This window comes from Agelaius tricolor, unplaced genomic scaffold (genome assembly GCF_023055355.1).
Source record: "Agelaius tricolor isolate 1412-34295 unplaced genomic scaffold, bAgeTri1.0.p SCAF_36, whole genome shotgun sequence".
In the NCBI taxonomy this organism is placed as follows: Eukaryota; Metazoa; Chordata; class Aves; order Passeriformes; family Icteridae; genus Agelaius; species Agelaius tricolor.
The window spans coordinates 2256011-2273813 of record NW_027269296.1 but is presented as its reverse complement, the minus strand read 5'-3'; the positions used below and the strand labels follow the sequence as shown (position 1 = coordinate 2273813).

The 17803-nt window shown below is 48.8% G+C and overlaps 1 protein-coding gene across 2 annotated transcripts in view; it reads left to right on the top strand.

Annotated features, from left to right (window-relative positions):
- CSMD2 (CUB and Sushi multiple domains 2) overlaps positions 1-17046 on the top strand; it is a 263996-nt gene extending 246950 nt beyond the window's left edge. For both annotated transcript variants that reach the window (XM_071453356.1, XM_071453355.1), the window contains 13 exons: positions 219-398; positions 2383-2556; positions 3555-3728; positions 4746-4819; positions 5836-5947; positions 6373-6552; positions 7799-7864; positions 9199-9360; positions 10433-10545; positions 11162-11249; positions 12023-12161; positions 13157-13331; positions 14307-17046. In XM_071453356.1, coding sequence (XP_071309457.1) covers positions 219-398; positions 2383-2556; positions 3555-3728; positions 4746-4819; positions 5836-5947; positions 6373-6552; positions 7799-7864; positions 9199-9360; positions 10433-10545; positions 11162-11249; positions 12023-12161; positions 13157-13316 — 1622 coding nt within the window. In that variant the 3' untranslated portion in view covers positions 13317-13331; positions 14307-17046. The remainder of the gene's footprint in view (positions 1-218; positions 399-2382; positions 2557-3554; positions 3729-4745; positions 4820-5835; positions 5948-6372; positions 6553-7798; positions 7865-9198; positions 9361-10432; positions 10546-11161; positions 11250-12022; positions 12162-13156; positions 13332-14306) is intronic.
- The last annotated feature ends 757 nt before the right edge of the window (positions 17047-17803 follow it).

Here is a 17803-nt window from a genome sequence, read left to right as displayed (position 1 = left end):
TGCCTTCCCTTCACCCAGATCTGACCCGGCTTTGCTTCAATGTTTAATGAGTGTTAATCCAGCTCCTTTCAAGGTCTTAATGAGCCATTAAACTCCAGCTTGTGCTACAAGCCTGCTCCACATTTAACTGGTTAAATCCCACCTGGAAAAAACCACTCGGGACCATCCCAGGCGTGGTTCCAGCTGCCAGAAATTCTCTTTTTTCCCTTCCTCGGCAGTGATCAACTGTGGAGACCCCGGCGTGCCGGCCAACGGGCTGAGGCTGGGCAGTGACTTCACCTACAACAAATCCGTGGTGTTCCAGTGCACTCCTGGCTTCATGATGGAGTCAGACAGAGCAGCTGCCCTCACCTGCACCAAAGACCGCACCTGGAACGGCACCAAACCCGTCTGCAAGGGTAGGAGCCCCATGGGTGTTGCAGGACACGAGTTTTGGAGGCCACCAGAGTTTCCCTGGAAGCCTGGCTGGGCGTTCCCAGCTCCCTCGTTCCACCCAAAGTTTGGCATTTGTCAGGGAAGCAGCAACACCTTGCTGTGTTCAGGGCTATCAATCTGTGCCTGGCAGGGAGGGAAGGAGTTGCTCCTCTCCTTCAAAGCCCAGGGAGTAAAGTGATTTTGCACAAAAACTCGTATCAGGCTCAGATGAAATATTGTGTTTTTCCAGCAGACGCTGTGCTGGCATCACCCAGAAACATCTGAAAAATGTTCCCTGCGAGTCTTTTCATTATTCTGAGATGGCTCCTGTGGTTCAGAGATAGAAAAGGGAAATAGGAAAGCAGTGGCTGGGCAGGCTGGATCTGTTTTCCTCGCCCCCCCCAGCGCAGATAAAATGTGTGGCAGCATCTCTGCATTCCTTTAAAAATCTGGAAAATTCACCTGTCACGGAGCTGATATAAAAACAGGCCACATAAAACCCCTCAAATGCACTCCAGGTCCTTCAGAGGCTGTAAAGAGCAATTCTTCCTCTCCTTTTTCATTCTCTGCACTGAGCAAATGCTGCAGAAAGGATCCAGAATGTGGCCAAGAGTCTCATTTGGAGGCACAGGTTTAGCTCCTCTGAGCTGAAGAGCAGAGTGCTGCAAAAATGTCATCTCCAAACACCCCAGAGTGGGTGAAAACCCGACAGGTTGTGGCTTCAACTGCTCGTCTGAGCCTCAGCCAGGTTGTCCAAAATGTGTGAATCTTCGGGGAAATCTGGGATGAGCTTTCACACCATGTCAGGGCAGATTTTTACCTTCAGCTGAGAACGAGCGTTGACTTCAAAATCGGATTTGTGGAGATGCTGAGGAAAAAATTCTTCCCCCAGAGGGTGGTGGGGCACTGAGCAGGCTGCCCAGGGAATGGGCACAGCCCCAGGATCTCAAGGAATGTTTGGACAAGGCTCTCAGGGATGCACAGGGTGGGATTTTGGGGTGTCTGGGGCCAGGGCCTTGGGCCGGATGATCCTCGTGGATCCCTTCCCGCAAGATATTTGGGATTGAACTCCAAACTTTGAAGGGTTTGACCCCACTTTGTGCCAATCCTGGGAGATGCTCTTGGAGAACAGGAGGTGACTTTGCTCCTACATGGAATTTGCTTGTTAATGGAAATAATTAAGAAGTGGAGAGACCTCACCCTGCTTTTCATTTTCCTTTTTTCCTTTTCCTTTTTTTCCTTTTCCTATTCCTTCTCCTTCACCTCCTTCTTTTCCTCCTTCTTCTCCTTTTCCTCCTTTTCCTCCTTTTCCTCCTTTTCCTCCTTCTCCTCCTTCTCTTCCTTCTCTTCCTTCTCCTCCTTCTCCTCCTTCTCCTCCTTCTCCTCCTTCTCCTCCTTCTCCTCCTTCTCCTCCTTCTCCTCCTTCTCCTCCTTCTCCTCCTTCTCCTCCTTCTCCTCCTTCTCCTCCTTCTCCTCCTTCTCCTCCTTCTCCTCCTTCTCCTCCTTCTCCTCCTTCTCCTCCTTCTCCTCCTTCTCCTCCTTCTCCTCCTTCTCCTCCTTCTCCTCCTTCTCCTCCTTCTCCTCCTTCTCCTCCTTCTCCTCCTTCTCCTCCTTCTCCTCCTTCTCCTCCTTCTCCTCCTTCTCCTCCTTCTCCTCCTTCTCCTCCTTCTCCTCCTTCTCCTCCTTCTCCTCCTTCTCCTCCTTCTCCTCCTTCTCCTCCTTCTCCTCCTTCTCCTCCTTCTCCTCCTTCTCCTCCTTCTCCTCCTTCTCCTCCTTCTCCTCCTTCTCCTCCTTCTCCTCCTTCTCCTCCTTCTCCTCCTTCTCCTCCTTCTCCTCCTTCTCCTCCTTCTCCTCCTTCTCCTCCTTCTCCTCCTTCTCCTCCTTCTCCTCCTTCTCCTCCTTCTCCTCCTTCTCCTCCTTCTCCTCCTTCTCCTCCTTCTCCTCCTTCTCCTCCTTCTCCTCCTCCAGCCATCACCTGCAGAGCTCCCCAGGCCATTCCCAACGGGAAGGTGGTGGGATCAGATTTCAGCTGGGGTTCCAGCGTCAGCTACGCCTGCCTGGAGGGTTACCAGCTGTCCCTGCCTGCCGTGCTCACCTGCGAGGGCAACGGCTCCTGGAGCGGGGAGATCCCCCAGTGCTTCCGTGAGTGCCACCTTCCCTCTTCTCCACCAGGAACCAGCAGGATTCTGCCTCAAATCCAGCTTTTCGCGGCTTTTCCCGACTTGTTCTTCCCCCAAGCTCTGTGTCACTGAGCAGCTCAGGGATCTTGCTGTGCTTCGTGCCCTGTTCCCAAATGGAGTTTTCCGGCAGCTGGAGTGGGAATTGTTGGTGCTGTGGGGATGCTTCAGGAGTCTGGAGCTAAAGTCTGGCTGCTCTCCCACCTCCCTCGTGGCTTGGTTTTTTTGGAGCCTTGTTTTGGCACCTGTAAGGAGGAGGCAGGGACACAGGTGGTCACTCCAGGGACATTGGTGGTCACTCTACCCCTGTGACGGAGGGGTGAGGCCACATTTGGGATGAATCCGGGCATTTTCCATGTTCCTGCCTACAAAACATCCTCAAAACATGGGTGTTTGCCCTCAGCAACCCAGTCTTCTGTAATCAGGATTCCTGGAACTGCCAAAAAAATCCTTGGGCAAAGAGCACTGTGTTGCAGCAAAAGTTGGGAATGTTTTGTGAAGGCTGGGTGGGTTTGATATAACAGCAAACACCAAAAAAAAAAAAAGAGAATTAAGAAAAGAGAATTAGCATCTCCTGATGCTAAAGGCAGCTCTGAGTCCCTTTTCCAGCTGCACAATATCCATTTTCATATTAAATCCCACAAACCCCTCACTGTTCCTCACACCTGTCCCAGGATTTGGGATAATTAGTGGGTTTTCAGTGTGATACAGAGCCAAGGAACAAAGTGACACCGTGCAATTAGGGGAGAAAAAAGATGGGGGGGGAAAAAAAGGCAAATCCGGGGGAGAAGGTGGAAGTTAATTAACAACCATTGACAAAAGGAGATAATTACAAGGAAAGCAGCCAGCAACACCTTCAGCCACCCCTGATTCCCGAGCTGATCGTGGAGCTGGACGGGCTGTGATGGGATGTGACATTCCTGAGGCGTCTGTGGCCACCTCCTTGTCCCTTTGCCATTGCAGCCGTGTTCTGCGGGGACCCGGGGACCCCGGCCCAGGGCAGGAGGGAGGACAGAGGCTTCACCTACCGCTCGTCCGTGTCCTTCTCCTGCCTGGCCCCGCTGGTGCTCGTGGGCTCAGCGCGGAGGTTCTGCCAGTCCGACGGCACCTGGAGCGGGACCCAGCCCAGCTGCATCGGTAAGGGGGGCACAGCTGCAGCATCTGGGGGCTCATCCACTTCCAGTCCCAACCCACCGTGGTCCTTGGAGGCCAGGATGGGAGCAGAGGGCAGGGAGGAGGGCGGGATGACCGTGGTGCTTTGTTGTGGCATTGTGAGGGTCCCCAAGACGAGGTGAGGGATGAGAATTGACTCTCAAGTTCTCAGAAGGCTGATTTATTATATTATGATATTATATATTTATATATTATATTTATTATATTATGATATTATATAATATTAAAAATATAATATAATATAATATAATATAATATAATATAATATAATATAGTATAATTAATGTAATGTAACATAATATAATATAAATAATATTATTAAAATATTGTATTATATATTATATATAATTTTATTATATAATATTATATATAATTAAATTATTATTATAACATTATGTGTATTGTTTATATATTATATTATTATATTATATTATACTATACCATACTATACTATACTATATTATATACTAAAACTATACTATATTATATTATATACTAAAACTATACTAAAGAAAGAGAAAGGAGACATCAGAAGGCCAGAAAAGAATGAATAATAAAAACCCGTGACAGACTCAGAGAGTCCGACGCAGCTGGCTGGGATTGGTCGTTCATTAAAAACAATTCCCATGTTTGGATAAACAATCTCCAGGCCACATTTCAGAGGAGCAAAACATGGAGAAGCTGAAGCTTCCCAGCTTCCCAGGAGAAAGGATTTTTCATAAAATATCACAGGGACAGAGCTTGGGGTGTGGGTGTGGGGAAGAGCTGTCCTGATCCAAGGTGTGTGTTCCCAGTTTTTCTCCTGAGGGGTGAAGTGCCTCTGGTTGCTTCGTGCTGCAGCAGGCAGGGATTTAAGGAACAAGAAGATCCATGTGTTCTCCTTGTTGCTGTGTGTTCCTTCAGAGCCAAATCCCATTTGCGTTCCAGAGGTGCAGCAGGACCCGTGTGCCCTCCCATAAATCCCTTCCCTGTTTTTAACAGATCCCAGCCTCACGACCTGTGCAGATCCTGGAGTGCCTCTTTTTGGGATGCAGAACAATTCCCAGGGATACCAGGTATGGCCATGGAAGAGGGGTGTGCCACCCTGCTTGGTCCTTGGCCTGGATTCACGTGTCCTGCTGTGAACTCATGGATTCATGTGTCCTCCCATATCCTCCCATGGATTCCTGTGTTATTCCATGGATTCACGTTTCCTCTCATGGATTGTTCTGTTCTCCCATGGGTTCATGTGTCCTTCCATGAGTTAATGCCTCCTGTCATGGATTCACATGTTATCCTGTGGATTCACATGTTATCCTGTGGATTCACATGTTATCCTGTGGATTAGTGTCTCCTCCCATGGATTCTTGTGTCCTCCCATGGATTCATGTCTCCCCTGATGCATTAATGTCTCCTCCCATGGATTCATATCCTTCTTCCATGGATTCTTGCATCTTTCCATGGATTATCGTGTCCTCCCATGAGTTCTTATCCCCTCTCATGGATTCTTGTGTTATCCCATGGATTCAGTGTCCTTCCATGAATTCATGTCCCATCCTCTGGGTTCATGTGTCCTTCCATGAATTCCTGTCTCCTCCTGGGAGCAGGACACCCCAACGTGCTCCTTTAGCCCTCCGAGTGTGTTTGCACAGCATTAATTAGGTAGTGCATTGTATCTGAAATTAATTACAGTGCTAATTAATAGTTGCTGCTATTCACATTAATTCTCATTAATTTTCAGGCCAAATCCTGCAGGTGCTTTTGCTAATCCCATCTCTCATCCAGCAGGAAATCATTGGAATGGGGACAAAAATCCCACAGCGACTCCCTTGGGGGGCTCCATTCCCACCCATTCCCTGCTGGGATGTGTGGATGCCAGAGTGGATCCTTCCATTTTCCTGCTAATTAGTTACCTTAATCTTGGGGTTTAATTAATTAATTTTCAGTTTAATTAATTTGGAGACACCACGAGTGGGATTTTTGCTCAGCTGGGAGTGGAGCTGCTCCCGTGAGGGGTGAGATGGTGACAAGGGGATGGAATGAAGGTCTGGGAGTCCCTGGGAAGCTGAGTGATTGTCTCCTGTTGGGATAGGTGGGAAGCATCCTGTTCTTCAGGTGCCAGAAGGGATATCTCCTGCAGGGCTCCACCACCAGGACCTGCCTGCCCAACCTGACCTGGAGCGGCGTCCAGCCCGACTGCGTCCGTGAGTCCTGGGGATGCCACGGGGAGCTGGGGCCCTCAGCCAGGCTCTGCAGAAGGAATCCTTGGAGGAAATGTGTTGAATTTTAGGGAGAATTGGAGATTGCAAAGCCAGTTTGTAGTCTGCACCCACACCTGGCACTCAGTTCTGGGTTCAGAGGTGCTTCAGCATCTTCTGGTTTTGTCTTTTTCCCTTAAAAATGGGGGTGGCCAATCCTGATTTTCAGCTCATCAGCTGGAGACTGGTTCAGCTTTAGCCAGGAAGAGAAACCCAGCATGGGAAGCTCTTCCAACTGGGAAAAATCCCTGTGAGCTGTGGTGTGGAAACTTTTCCAGGAGGGCTCCCCTGTTGCTGTCACGGTGTCACTTTTCACCCTCCCCGTGCCCACCTGGCTGGTTTCTCTCACCTGTTTTCCCTGTCCTCTCCAGCCCACCACTGCAAGCAGCCCGAGACCCCATCCCATGCCAACGTGGGTGCCCTGGACCTGCCCTCCCTGGGTTACACCTTGATCTACTCCTGCCAGAGCGGCTTCTACCTCACCGGGGGCTCCGAGCACCGCACCTGCAAAGCCGACGGCAGCTGGACAGGGAAGCCCCCCATCTGCCTGGGTGAGGGGCTGGCAGCACCAGCTGGGCTCTGAGACCCTCCCCAGGCTCTCAGGTTGTGGAGATCCTGGGCCTTGAGGTCCTTCAAAGGTGGTTTTCAACCTGCAGATAAACCCAAGATTCGGTTCTGGTGTCAGAACTCCAAGGAAGGAGGGGGAGGTTTTTTCAGCCTTGATTTTGTTCCCTGAAAAGTTGTGGGATGGCCCAGCCTGATTTCCACTCGGTGGGAGGGTCTCCATCATTGGTCTCCACAGCAGAATCCCAGAACTTGGTTGGAGAAGGCCTTTGAGGCCATCAAGTCCAACCTGTGACCCAACACTCAGGTGCCACCTCCCGTTTTTCCTTAAAGAGCCACTTGGGGATCTTCTGGGGAGCTTTTGGCTCTAGAAGCACCTGCACAGGACAAAAATTGTTTATCTCCCCCACATCTTACCTGCCACAGAGTCTTGGATGAGGAACAGATGAGGAACATGGTCTGATCCATGGAAATGGAGCCCTGTGGCTCTCCTGGAGCAGGGTCACTCTGGATACTTGGGATTGGAGCAGAGGGAAAGGCAGGACAGGCTGGGGACAGTGGCTGAAAGCTGGAGAGGGACCTGGGGGTGCTGAGGGACAGCAGCTGGACATGAGCCAGGGGTGCCATGGTGGTGTGGCACCTGGCTGGGTCAGGGAGAGACCAGCAGGAGCAGGAAAGGGATTGTCCCCTGTCCTGGGCACTGGTGAGGGACACCCCAAGGGCTGTGTCCAGTTCTGGGCACCTCCATTTGGGACATGGAGGGGCTGGAGAGTGTCCAGGGAAAGAAACAGAGCTGGAAAACTCCTGATGCAGCTGAGAGGGCTCAGCCTGGAGAAGAGGGGGCTCAGGGGGGACCTTGTGGCTCTGCACAACTCCTGACAGGAGGGGACAGCTTGGGGGATTGGACTCTGCTCCCAGGGAACAGGGACAGGAGCAGAGGGAACGGCCTCAGGCTGGCCAGGGCAGTTTGGGGTAGGATTTTAGGGAAAATCGGTGGAAAATTGGGAAAAACGGTGGTCAGGCCTTGGCAGGGGCTGCCCAGAGAGGTCTGGAGCTCCCAAGGAAAGCCTGGACGTGGCACTCAGAGCTCTGGGCTGGGTGACAAGCTGGGCATCGGGCACAGCTTGGCCTCTGTGACCTTGGAGGGCTTTTCCAGCCTCAGGAGCTCAGGGGTGGGCAGTGCCAGGCCCCACCATGCAGTACTGACCAGCTGTGCTTTGTCCCCTGTCCCAGCTGACGTCCGGCCCAGCGGGCGGCCCGTGGGCACCGCGCGGGAGCCGCCGCTCGCCAAGGCCTCAGGTGAGGCTCAGGGGGCTCCTGCCCATGGGCACAGCCCTGGCACCCCTCAGATCCCCCTCCTGCATCCCTTCAGCTGTGTGAAAAACCCCTGTCACTTGTTTTAAAATTGTATTATTATTATTATTTTTACTGTTATTATTATTATTATTATTATTATTATTATTATTATCATTATTATCATTATTATCATTATTATCATTATCATTATTATCATTATTATCATTATTATCATTATCATTATTATTATTTTATTACTATTAAACTTTTAATAGTAATAAAATGGTAATAAAAATAGTAATACAATTAGAGTAACAATGATTTAGACAATTTGGATTAAGACAATATGAGACAATAAAAACAAAGAGTTACAGACAGTCCAGGTACCTCTTTCTGGGCAAAATAAGCCCAAAAAAGGACCCACGTTAACAGAGGATTAACCCTTAAAAGCAACAGCCTGTTGCATATTCATACAGCTCATACATGGTGCATAAATTCCATTCAAACACAGGATTCTGTCTTGTCAGTGCCAGCTTCTTCCTCTGAATCCTAACAGCGCCTTTGAGATGGGAAGAATTTCGTTTCTTCTGATAAGAGGGCAATAAATTCTTTTTCTTTGAAAGATTCAGGTGTCCTGTGGCTGCTATCTCACTGCGAGTCCTTTCTTTAAAAAAAGTATCCTACACAGCATAGTTTTTATTTTAGCATTTTTTATAACCCAAAACTATATTTAACACACTACTTAAGGGAACTAATACAGCATCACTTTCTAGCACAACACATATAATATTCATTTGAATATTTGCAAAAAGCCAATATAAAATACATGCATTTTTCACACTCTGGAAACTGCCACATGCCCCATCCTATTCCATGGAGAACAAACAGGATCCTTACAGCAGCTGGACACCAACACCCACTGCCCTCCCCACAGCATTCCAGCCCTTCCAGGATTTTGTGCATTTGACCTTTTTTATTTGAATTTTCCCTAATAAGTTTATTTCCTGAGGTTTACTTGAACTTTTCCTAATAAATTATTTTGGGGGTTGGTTTGTTTTTAAACTTTCCTTGTGTTTTTGGTCCCAACAGCCAAACTGAAGTCACTGGTTTTGGCTTTGTCCCCCATGGTGATGGCTCAGAGCGGCTGGGATTTAAGATACTTAAAATACAAAATGTTTTTGAAATATTAAATCTTTTCAACAACCTAATTATTTTCAGTGACTCCAAAGAAAGCAGAAATCTTGCTCTGTTTTATTTTTTCCCCCCTGAAAAAAAAACCAGAAATGCTGCTGGGTAATTTTTATTTTTTTAACATCTCCCCACTGCTGCAATTCCAGTGCCTGCGGACGTGTTTGCAAGGAATTCCCTGTGGAAAGGCTCCTATGAGTACATGGGGAAGAAGCAGCCAGCCATGCTCTCTGTCACCAGCTTTGACCCTGCCACCAGCAAGGTCAACGCCACCTTGATCGACCACAGCGGGGTGGAGCTGCAGGTGTCAGGTGAGGGACACGGCGTGGCCTTTGGGAGGGGGTGGCGCTGGCACTGCCAGGGCAGGGACTGTCCCCTGTGCTGGGACGTTGTGGTAAAAGCCCATTCTTGACTGGACAGGTCATATTTTATAGGATTATCAGAAAGTACCGTGTCAAATCTTAGTGGTGGACTTAATTTGTGGGTCGGTGCACGGTGTTCTGCACATTTGTCAAACTTCTGTATTTTTAGTTAGTTTGCACAGTTTTTCTACTGATTCTCATGAGACAGATCTTATTGTTTATAGTGGTGCACTTATTTTTCACTCTAGGAATAGATTTTTGTGTTAATGAATCTTTCGTGCCAAGATTGTTTTCTCATGGGAACTTGCAGCCATTAATTTAGGCCTGATTTTATGAGGCCTTTCTTTTATAATTTCTCTTCCTGTCTGCAACACTGGGACACCTCTAGGGCTGTGTCCAGTTCTGGTCACTCCTGGCCAGAGAGACGTTGAGGGGCTGGAGTGTGTCCAGAGAAGGGAATGGAGCTGGAGAAGGATCTGGAGAACTCCTGATGGGGCTCAGGGAGCTCCCCACAACTCCCTGACAGGAGAGGGGTCAGGCTCTGCTCCCAGCATGAGACAGCCTCAGTCTGTGCCAGGTTGGAGTTTAGGGAATATTTCTCCATGGAAAGACCTTGGAGCTGCCCAGGGAAGTTTGGAGTGCCCATCCCTGGAGGTGTCCAAGGTAGAACTTGGAGCTTTTTGGCAAAAAACATGGAATTATGTGAGCTGGACTTTGATGATCCTCGGAGGTCCCTGCCAGCTCATGATTCTGAGTGTTCCATGTCCCTGCCCTCCTGGAGCACCAGGCTCTTCCTGATCCAGCAGCAGAACCTGAATATTAATTAAATATTAATTAAATATTGAGTTGAATCCTTTCCCTTGTGGAAAATACGTTCAGTAATATCCTGGGCTGTGTTTCCCAGTGCATCCCAATGCCAGGGCTGGTGTCCACTCAAATCCTGATGTGGTTTCTCTGCTCTCCCACTCAATTATTTCCAACCACAGTGATCCAGAGCTGACAAAAATCCCTTCTTTTCCAGGGATTTACAAGAAGGAAGATGTGCACCTGCTGCTCCAGGTGTACCAGATCATGGGACCACTGGAGATCTTTGCCAACAAGTTCAGGAATGACAAATGGGCTCTGGATGGACACGTGAGTGCACAAAATCCACCCTCCCTTGGCTGTGGCAGCCTGGATTTCCCTTTCCTGGGGCTGAGGGATAATTCCCAGAGCTGGGAAGGGACATGTGGCACTTCTCCAGCAGGTGACAGCTCCTCCTGCAGCTGGGGGTTGGTTTTATTGCCTTGGGGTTTGGAATCCATCACCTCCCAGATGATGCTGGGGGAGAAACCAACAGGATTCGTTCCACGTGGATGTTTTACATCTGCTCAACATCTTGCTGGAAAAGTTGATTTTCCCTACTGGAGCCAACTCTTCACCCTTTACCTGTGTCTGGGAGTTTCCCAAGCCCTTTAGGGATCCAGGGTAGCTTGGAAAAAATGTGCATCCAACTGACCTATGGCCACTTTTCCCCCTCTCCCTCTGGAATCAGCAATGTCCTCTCCAGCTCATCACAAACAAGATTTTTTTAGCTTCCCTTCCTTCAAGACAGGAGAATTTTCAGCTGTTGAGCGGTGAAACTCCTTAAAAAATGCCAGGATTTTCTGGGGAATTGCTTCAAATTAATGCACTTGGGAGGAGCTGGGATGAGCTGGGTGTTAAATCCAGGGAAAAGTTGGGTAAATCCATTGATTTCCACTCTCCACAGGTCTCGTCAGAGTCCTCGAGTGGCACCTTCGTGTACCAGGGCTTTGTGCGTGGCAAAGGCTTCGGGCAGTTTGGCCTCCAGAGACTTGGTAAAATTCCTTGGATTTGCACTTTTCTCCTCGATTCCAGAAGCTCCATTTTGGCCTGGTTTGGGGGGTTTCCAGGCAGGGAATTTTTCTCCAAGCCCTGGCTTGAATTTTCCGCGCTTTCCGAGTTCTGCTGAACTTGGTGTGAGGTTTGTGGGAGACAAACAGCACAAAACAAACAGCACAAGAATAAAATTTGTCATTTGGGAGCAAAATGAGGGATAACCAGGCTGCTGTCCAAAGGCAGGGAGAGTTTGGAAGCACAAACAACACCTGGATGTATTTATTTCCAAATTCCCAGATCCCTGCCAAGCCCAAATCCCATTCCCACCACAGCAAGTGTCTCCATCAGAAATCACAGAGGCTCTTGGGAGCTTAAACCCCCCAAAGTTTAAGCTCCTAAATACCTCTTAAAGCATGGTTTGAGCTCTTTAATCCCTCAGGATTGCTGGAATCTCGTCACCTTTATGGATGCTCATTATTGCAGCGTTTCAGAGTCTCCTTAAAGCCCAACTTCATGCATCCAAGTTGGACAAAATAAATGAATTTATATCTCTCTTTAATTGCAGTTGCAAATAAATTATGAGACCTAATAGGCTGGATCTCCATCCTTGCACATCCATTTTTAAATTCCATTTTCCAGCACCCCTTCACTCATTTTGCTGCTGGTGCCACCTGTACTTTGAGCCAAGCCCTTTTTCCCCAGCAGGGGTTTGGAAATGTGGGAAATGTGAAAGGAAAACGAAGGAAATGTGTTCCTTTCTGCTGTGTTCCAGACATCAGCATGATGGAAAATGATCCTGAATCCATAGGCCACCACTTTGCATCCAACAGCAGCTCCGTGGCAGCCGCCATCCTTGTGCCTTTCATCGCCCTGATTATTGCAGGGTTTGTGCTTTATCTCTACAAACACAGGTGGGTTTGGGGCAAGAATTCCAAAACCTGAAAGAAATTCAGGGAGTTGAGAGAAATATCAGAGAGCTGGGCTTAAAATCCTCCCCTTAGGGCTGGTTTAATTCAGGAGGTGGGGCAAAAACAGAAGGTTTGAGAGATTATTGCAGGGTTTGTGTTTTATCTCTGCAAACATGGGTGGGTTTGGGGCAAGAATTCCAAAAGGTGAAAGAAATGTAGAGATTTGAGAGAAAGATCAGTGAGCTGGGCTTAAAATCCCACTTTTAGAGCTGGTTTAATTCAGGAGATGGGACAGCAAAAAAGAGGGTTTGGGAAATTGGGAGAGTAATTCCAAAAGGTAAAAGAAATTCAGGGATTTGAGAGAAATATCAGTGAGCTGGGCTTAAAATCCCCCTTTTAGGGTTGGTTTAATTCGGGAGATGGGAAAATAAAATATGGGAGGATGGCAATTTGGGAGAGGAGAGGAGAGGAGAGCAAGGAGGGTTTTTCTGGCCATTAATGGGATTTGTGGCCACATTTAGGAGGATAAAAAGCAAATTCCCCCCCTCCTCCTCATGACTTTGAATGTGGTGTAAATTCAGTTTTGCTCCTGATCAATGCTGCAAACCCCCAGATGGATTTTCCTGCCCCATCCCCACAGGTTTCCCCTGTCAGTGCCCTGCCTCAGGTCTGTCACCTTGTCATCTTGATTTCCTAAGATTTTCCAAGCCTTCTGATGTTGACATTCTTGTAAGAAACTTCCTCACGCACTTTCTGTAAATAACTCTTTGTTTTGCATTCTTTTATGGAGGAGGAGAAATCTGATGGGCTGTTGGTGTGCCCAGTGTCATCGGAGAGGTGGCACTGTCACCCTCCAACCCACTGTCACTCCTGGAAACCTATAAACGTTAGAGTCAGAAAATAAACTTCCCTTTTTTTTTCACCTTGAGAACAGCGTTGCGCGTTCCATGCCCTTTAGTGACATCACCTTGCGTGGCTTTTGTCCCCCGATCCCACAGGAGGAGACCCAAAGTCCCGTTCAACGGCTACGCCGGCCACGAGAACACCAACGTGAGGGGCACCTTCGAGAACCCCATGTACGACAGGAACCTGCAGCCCTCAGACATCATGGCGGGAGAGGCCGAGTTCACAGTGAGCACGGTGTGCACGGCCGTATAGCGCCGTCCCCGCACGGTGAGTGCGACACGGCCACCGCGCGGCCACCGGCCTGCCCTCGGGGCTGTGGGGCCTGGGATGAGGGCAAGGGGAAGGGTTTGGGGTCATGGGGTGTGTGGGGAGGTGCAAGGGTTTGGGGTCATGGAATGAGGGGAGGTGGAGGGGTTTGGGGTCGTGGAGTGTGGGGAGTTGGAAGGGTTTGGGATCATGGAGTGTGGGGAGGTGGAAGGGTTCTCTTGGGATCATGGAATGTGGGGATTTGGAAGGGTTTGGGGTCATGGAATGAGGGGAGGTGGAAGGGTTCTCATGGGATTGTGGAATGTGGGGATTTGGAAGGGTTTGGGGTCATGGGGTGTGTGGGGAGGTGGAAGGGTTCTCATGGGAATCTTCATGGGATCATGGAATGCATGGAGTTGGAAGGGTTCTCTTGGGATCATGGAATGTGGGGATTTGGAAGGGCCTGGGACCATGGAGTGCAGGGAGTTGGAAGGGTTCTCTTGGGATCATGGAGTGTGGGGAGAGTTGGAAGAGTTTGGGGTCGTGGAGTGTGGGGAGTTGGAAGGGTTCTCTTGGGATCATGGAATGTGGGGATTTGGAAGGGTCTGGGATCGTGGAGTTCAGGGAGTTGGAAGGGTTCTCTTGGGATCATGGAGTGTGTGGAGCTGGAAGGGCTCTCATGGGATCATGAAGTGCAGGGAGCTGGAAGGGTTTGGGATCATGGAATGCAATGAGTTGGAAGGGTTCTCATGGGATCATGGAATGTGGGGAGCTGGAAGGCTTTGGGATCATGGAATGTGTGGGGAGTTGGAAGGGTTCCCATGGGATTGTGGAATGAGGGGATTTGGAAAGGTTTGAGATCATGGAATGCAGGGAGTTGGAAGAGTTCTCATGGGATCATGGAATGCAGGGAGTAATCCACCTGGAACACTCCAATTTCCGGGTACCCCTTCCCCAGAATTCCCACGTGCCATGACCAACCCCTTGCTTCCCCAGATTCCCGTGGCCGGTGTCCAGCGTGGACGCCTGTCCCACCTCACCATCCATCCATCCCCTCCCCACCTCCCTGCTCCCTGCTCCTGCCGAGGCCGTGGGGAAGCTGCTGCACCTCCCTGGAATTCCCGAGGGGCTGCTGGATCCACCTCCAACCTCCATCCTGCTGGATCTCCAAGCCAAAGGTTCTGCCCCGGCCCCGCTCCCAGACCTCGGGAAGGCCTGGTGGTGGGAAGGCTTTCCCCAGCTGCTCCTGGTGGAAGGAGCTTCCCAAACTTTGGGAAGAGCTTGGGCGACAAAGAGGTTGTGCACAAGGTGCTGGATTCTGTGGAAAACACCTGCATGGGACAGGATGAGGATTTGTGTGTCTGGGTTTGGGTTTCTGGGTTATTTTTTGGTTGGATTTTCTACCCCCGGGCTTGAGCAGAGGAAAGGTTTTCAAAGGGGAGCTTTCCAAACCTTGGGAAGCTTTTCCCCTCTTCCCTGTGTTTGGTTTTCCTTTGGGCATTCCTGGCTGGATTTACAGAAAACACCTGGATGGGACAGGATGAGGATTTGGGGTTTCTGTATTTTGGTTTCTGGGTCATTTCTTGGTTGGGTTTTTTTACCCCAGGGCTTGAGCAGAGGAAGGGTTTTCAAATGGGGCCTTTCCAAGCAAAACTTGGGAAGCTTTTCCCCTCTTCCCTGTGTTTTGCATTCCTTTGGGCATTCCTGACTGGATTTATGGATAACACCTGGATGGGACCAGAGGAGGATTTGGGGTTTCTGCATTTGGGTCTCTGGGTTATTTCTCGGTTGGATTTTCTATCCCAGGAAGAGTTTTCCAAATGGGACCTTCCCAAAAGCTTCCCTCTTCCCTGTGTTTGATTTTGGGCATTCCTGGCTGGGTTTTTCCTGCCTCGTGTTCCCCCTGATTTGAGCTGGGCCCAAATCCCTGATCAGGAATTCACTGCCAGACGATTCCTGAAGGGACAGGAATATCCAAAGGGACAAAAATCCTCTCTGAAAAGAACTCAACACTAATTCCCCCAAAAGCTTCCCAAATCCTTTGCCCTTTCCAAACTGATCCTCCAAAGGGCAATGCCAGAGGAGTTTTAATTCCCATCCTGAGCTGTTCCCTTTATTTCCCAGGGGCACTGAGGTTTCCTGGGATTTTGTGGGAGCAGGGAAGGCTCTGGATCCTTATGATCCAAAGTTTGCTTGGAGTCACTTGTTTTAGGATCAGGGGAGGCAGAAGTGCCATTCCCAGGTCACTGAGTCCAGGAGACTCCAAGGAAAATCAGGATGAACCCTTTGGAATGGGGTTTTCCATCCATGCTCCCATTCCAGCATGGATTTTTCTCCTCCCTGAAGCTCTGCCTGGGATAATCTGGGAATTTTTGTTGGTTATCCTTGATTTTTCTGGGTGTAAATACATCAATATTTTATTTTTTGTTACTCCTGGCTCTCCCACAGAGGACCAGACTTCCCAGCCTGCCAAAATATGCCACCTGTGCTCCCAAAAATGCCACTTCTGCTCCCAAAAATCCCACCAAGGTGCTCTGATTTCTCCCTGGGAAGTGGGAGCCGGATCCTGAGCCCCGATCCAGCGTGGGCAGGGCTCGGGGAGATGTGGGAGATATTCCCAGATGGATTTGGGGAGGATCCCAGGGTGGAATTCCATGGGCAGATGGATTGGGGGGGTGTCAATCCCAGCAGGACTCCAAGGGAATATTCCCCTCTTCCCTTGTCCCCCCTCCATCCTCCCAGGGCTGGAACAAGGCTGGGAGAGCCCCTTGGAATCCTTGGATCCCACCCTTGGATCCTTGTCCAAGCTCAAATATCCCTAAAAACCCCAGAGCCCAACCCAAACCCCTGCCACGTCCCAGTCCCAATTCCAGGCCCCAAAATTCCAACAATCCCTGGAAGCAGAGCTTGGATCCTTCCAGGTTCTTCTCCAAATTCCAGGCAATCCTTCCCTGGCTGCTCCACACCTGGCTCCCACTGATTCCATGGAAAATCCAGGAGAAACCCACGTCCAGGAGTGCAAAATAAATCAAAAATATTTTAAAACCACCCAGGCAGGGAGAAGAGGGAGCTCGACTTTAATGGAATTTGCTGCTTTGGATCCATGAATTCCCTTTTCCTGCTGTTGCCCAGGGAGCCAAGGAAGTGGGAAAAGGGGTTTATCCCATTTTTTTGCAAGCTGGCTGAGATCTGCTCCATGCCATTCTCCATCCTTGTGCCCAGAGGACTTGCATATGGTAAAAAAAAAAAAAGGGAAAAAAATGAAAATAAAAGGGAAAAAAAATGAAGAAAAAAGGGAAAAAAAATGAAGAAAAAAAAGGGAAAAAATGAGAAAAATTATAAAAAACCACAAAAAAAGCTCAAATCCCTCTTTTGTACAGAGATATATTTTTATTAATTAAAAGTTTGTACAGCTAAAAAATAAATAAAAAAAACAAAATGTAATTTTTTTTTTCATTGTCGTAGGGAAAAACAAGAACAAAAAAAAGTAGTGGAAAAAAAAATCAGCTTTTTTTTGTAAATGTAATAAAGTGTATAAATGGTTTCCATAAAAATGTACATATGGAATCTCTCCATGCCCCTGGCTTGTCTGCAGAATTCCCAGTTAATTTATCTGTCTCTGTATATGAGGCTTTTCCGTGTGTTCCCGGCGTTCCCTGCGGAATTTCAAAGCTATTTTCGATTTTGGACTTCCAAATAATAAAAAATCTCGATTTTTGCATTGCTTTTTCTTACAGCCCCCTGGTGCTTTTTTTTTTCCTTTTCTTTCTTTTGGGTTTGTTTTCTTTTTGGGTTTTTTGTTTGTTTGGGTTTTTTTTTGTTTTGGGGGCGTTTTTTGGGTGGGTTTTTTTTTTTTGGCGTGTGTTTTTGGGGGGGTTTCTTGGGGTTTTGGGGTTTTTTTGTGAGGGTATGTGTGAATTCCAAAAGGTTTATCCCGGGATTTTCTGGATGTGCACACACCACACGTGCAGGGATGGAAATTCCCGACTTTTCCATCACATCCCAGTTTCAGGAAGGGGGAAAATCCGAGCGAATTGGGTGGATTTGGATGAATGGATTTGGCTTTTCCAGCAGGATTTTATCAGCAATATCCCATGGGAAGGGAGAACGAGACCCTTCCCGCTTCCCGACCCCCGCATTCCTGCTCCAGGAGCCCCAATTTGCCTTAATGAGGTTTTAATTAACGCCTCCTCTCTCTCGCCGTGCCCGGTGATTGGCAGGAATTAACTCGGGATCGAGGAAATTTGGGATGAAAAAGGCCCTGGAGGGATCTTTGATGTCCCGCGGCTGCTCCCGTGTGGATTTGATGCTCCCTTGCCTTTTATTTGGCTTTTCCCGCTCCCAGACGCTTCATCCTTGAATTTATCCTTGGATTTATCCTTGGATTTGTTCCCTCCTTGGCTTGGTTTATCCAAAATAAGGGCAGGGGAGGGAGCTGAGGTTTTTTGGGATGGGATGGGATGGGATGGGATGGGATGGGATGGGATGGGATG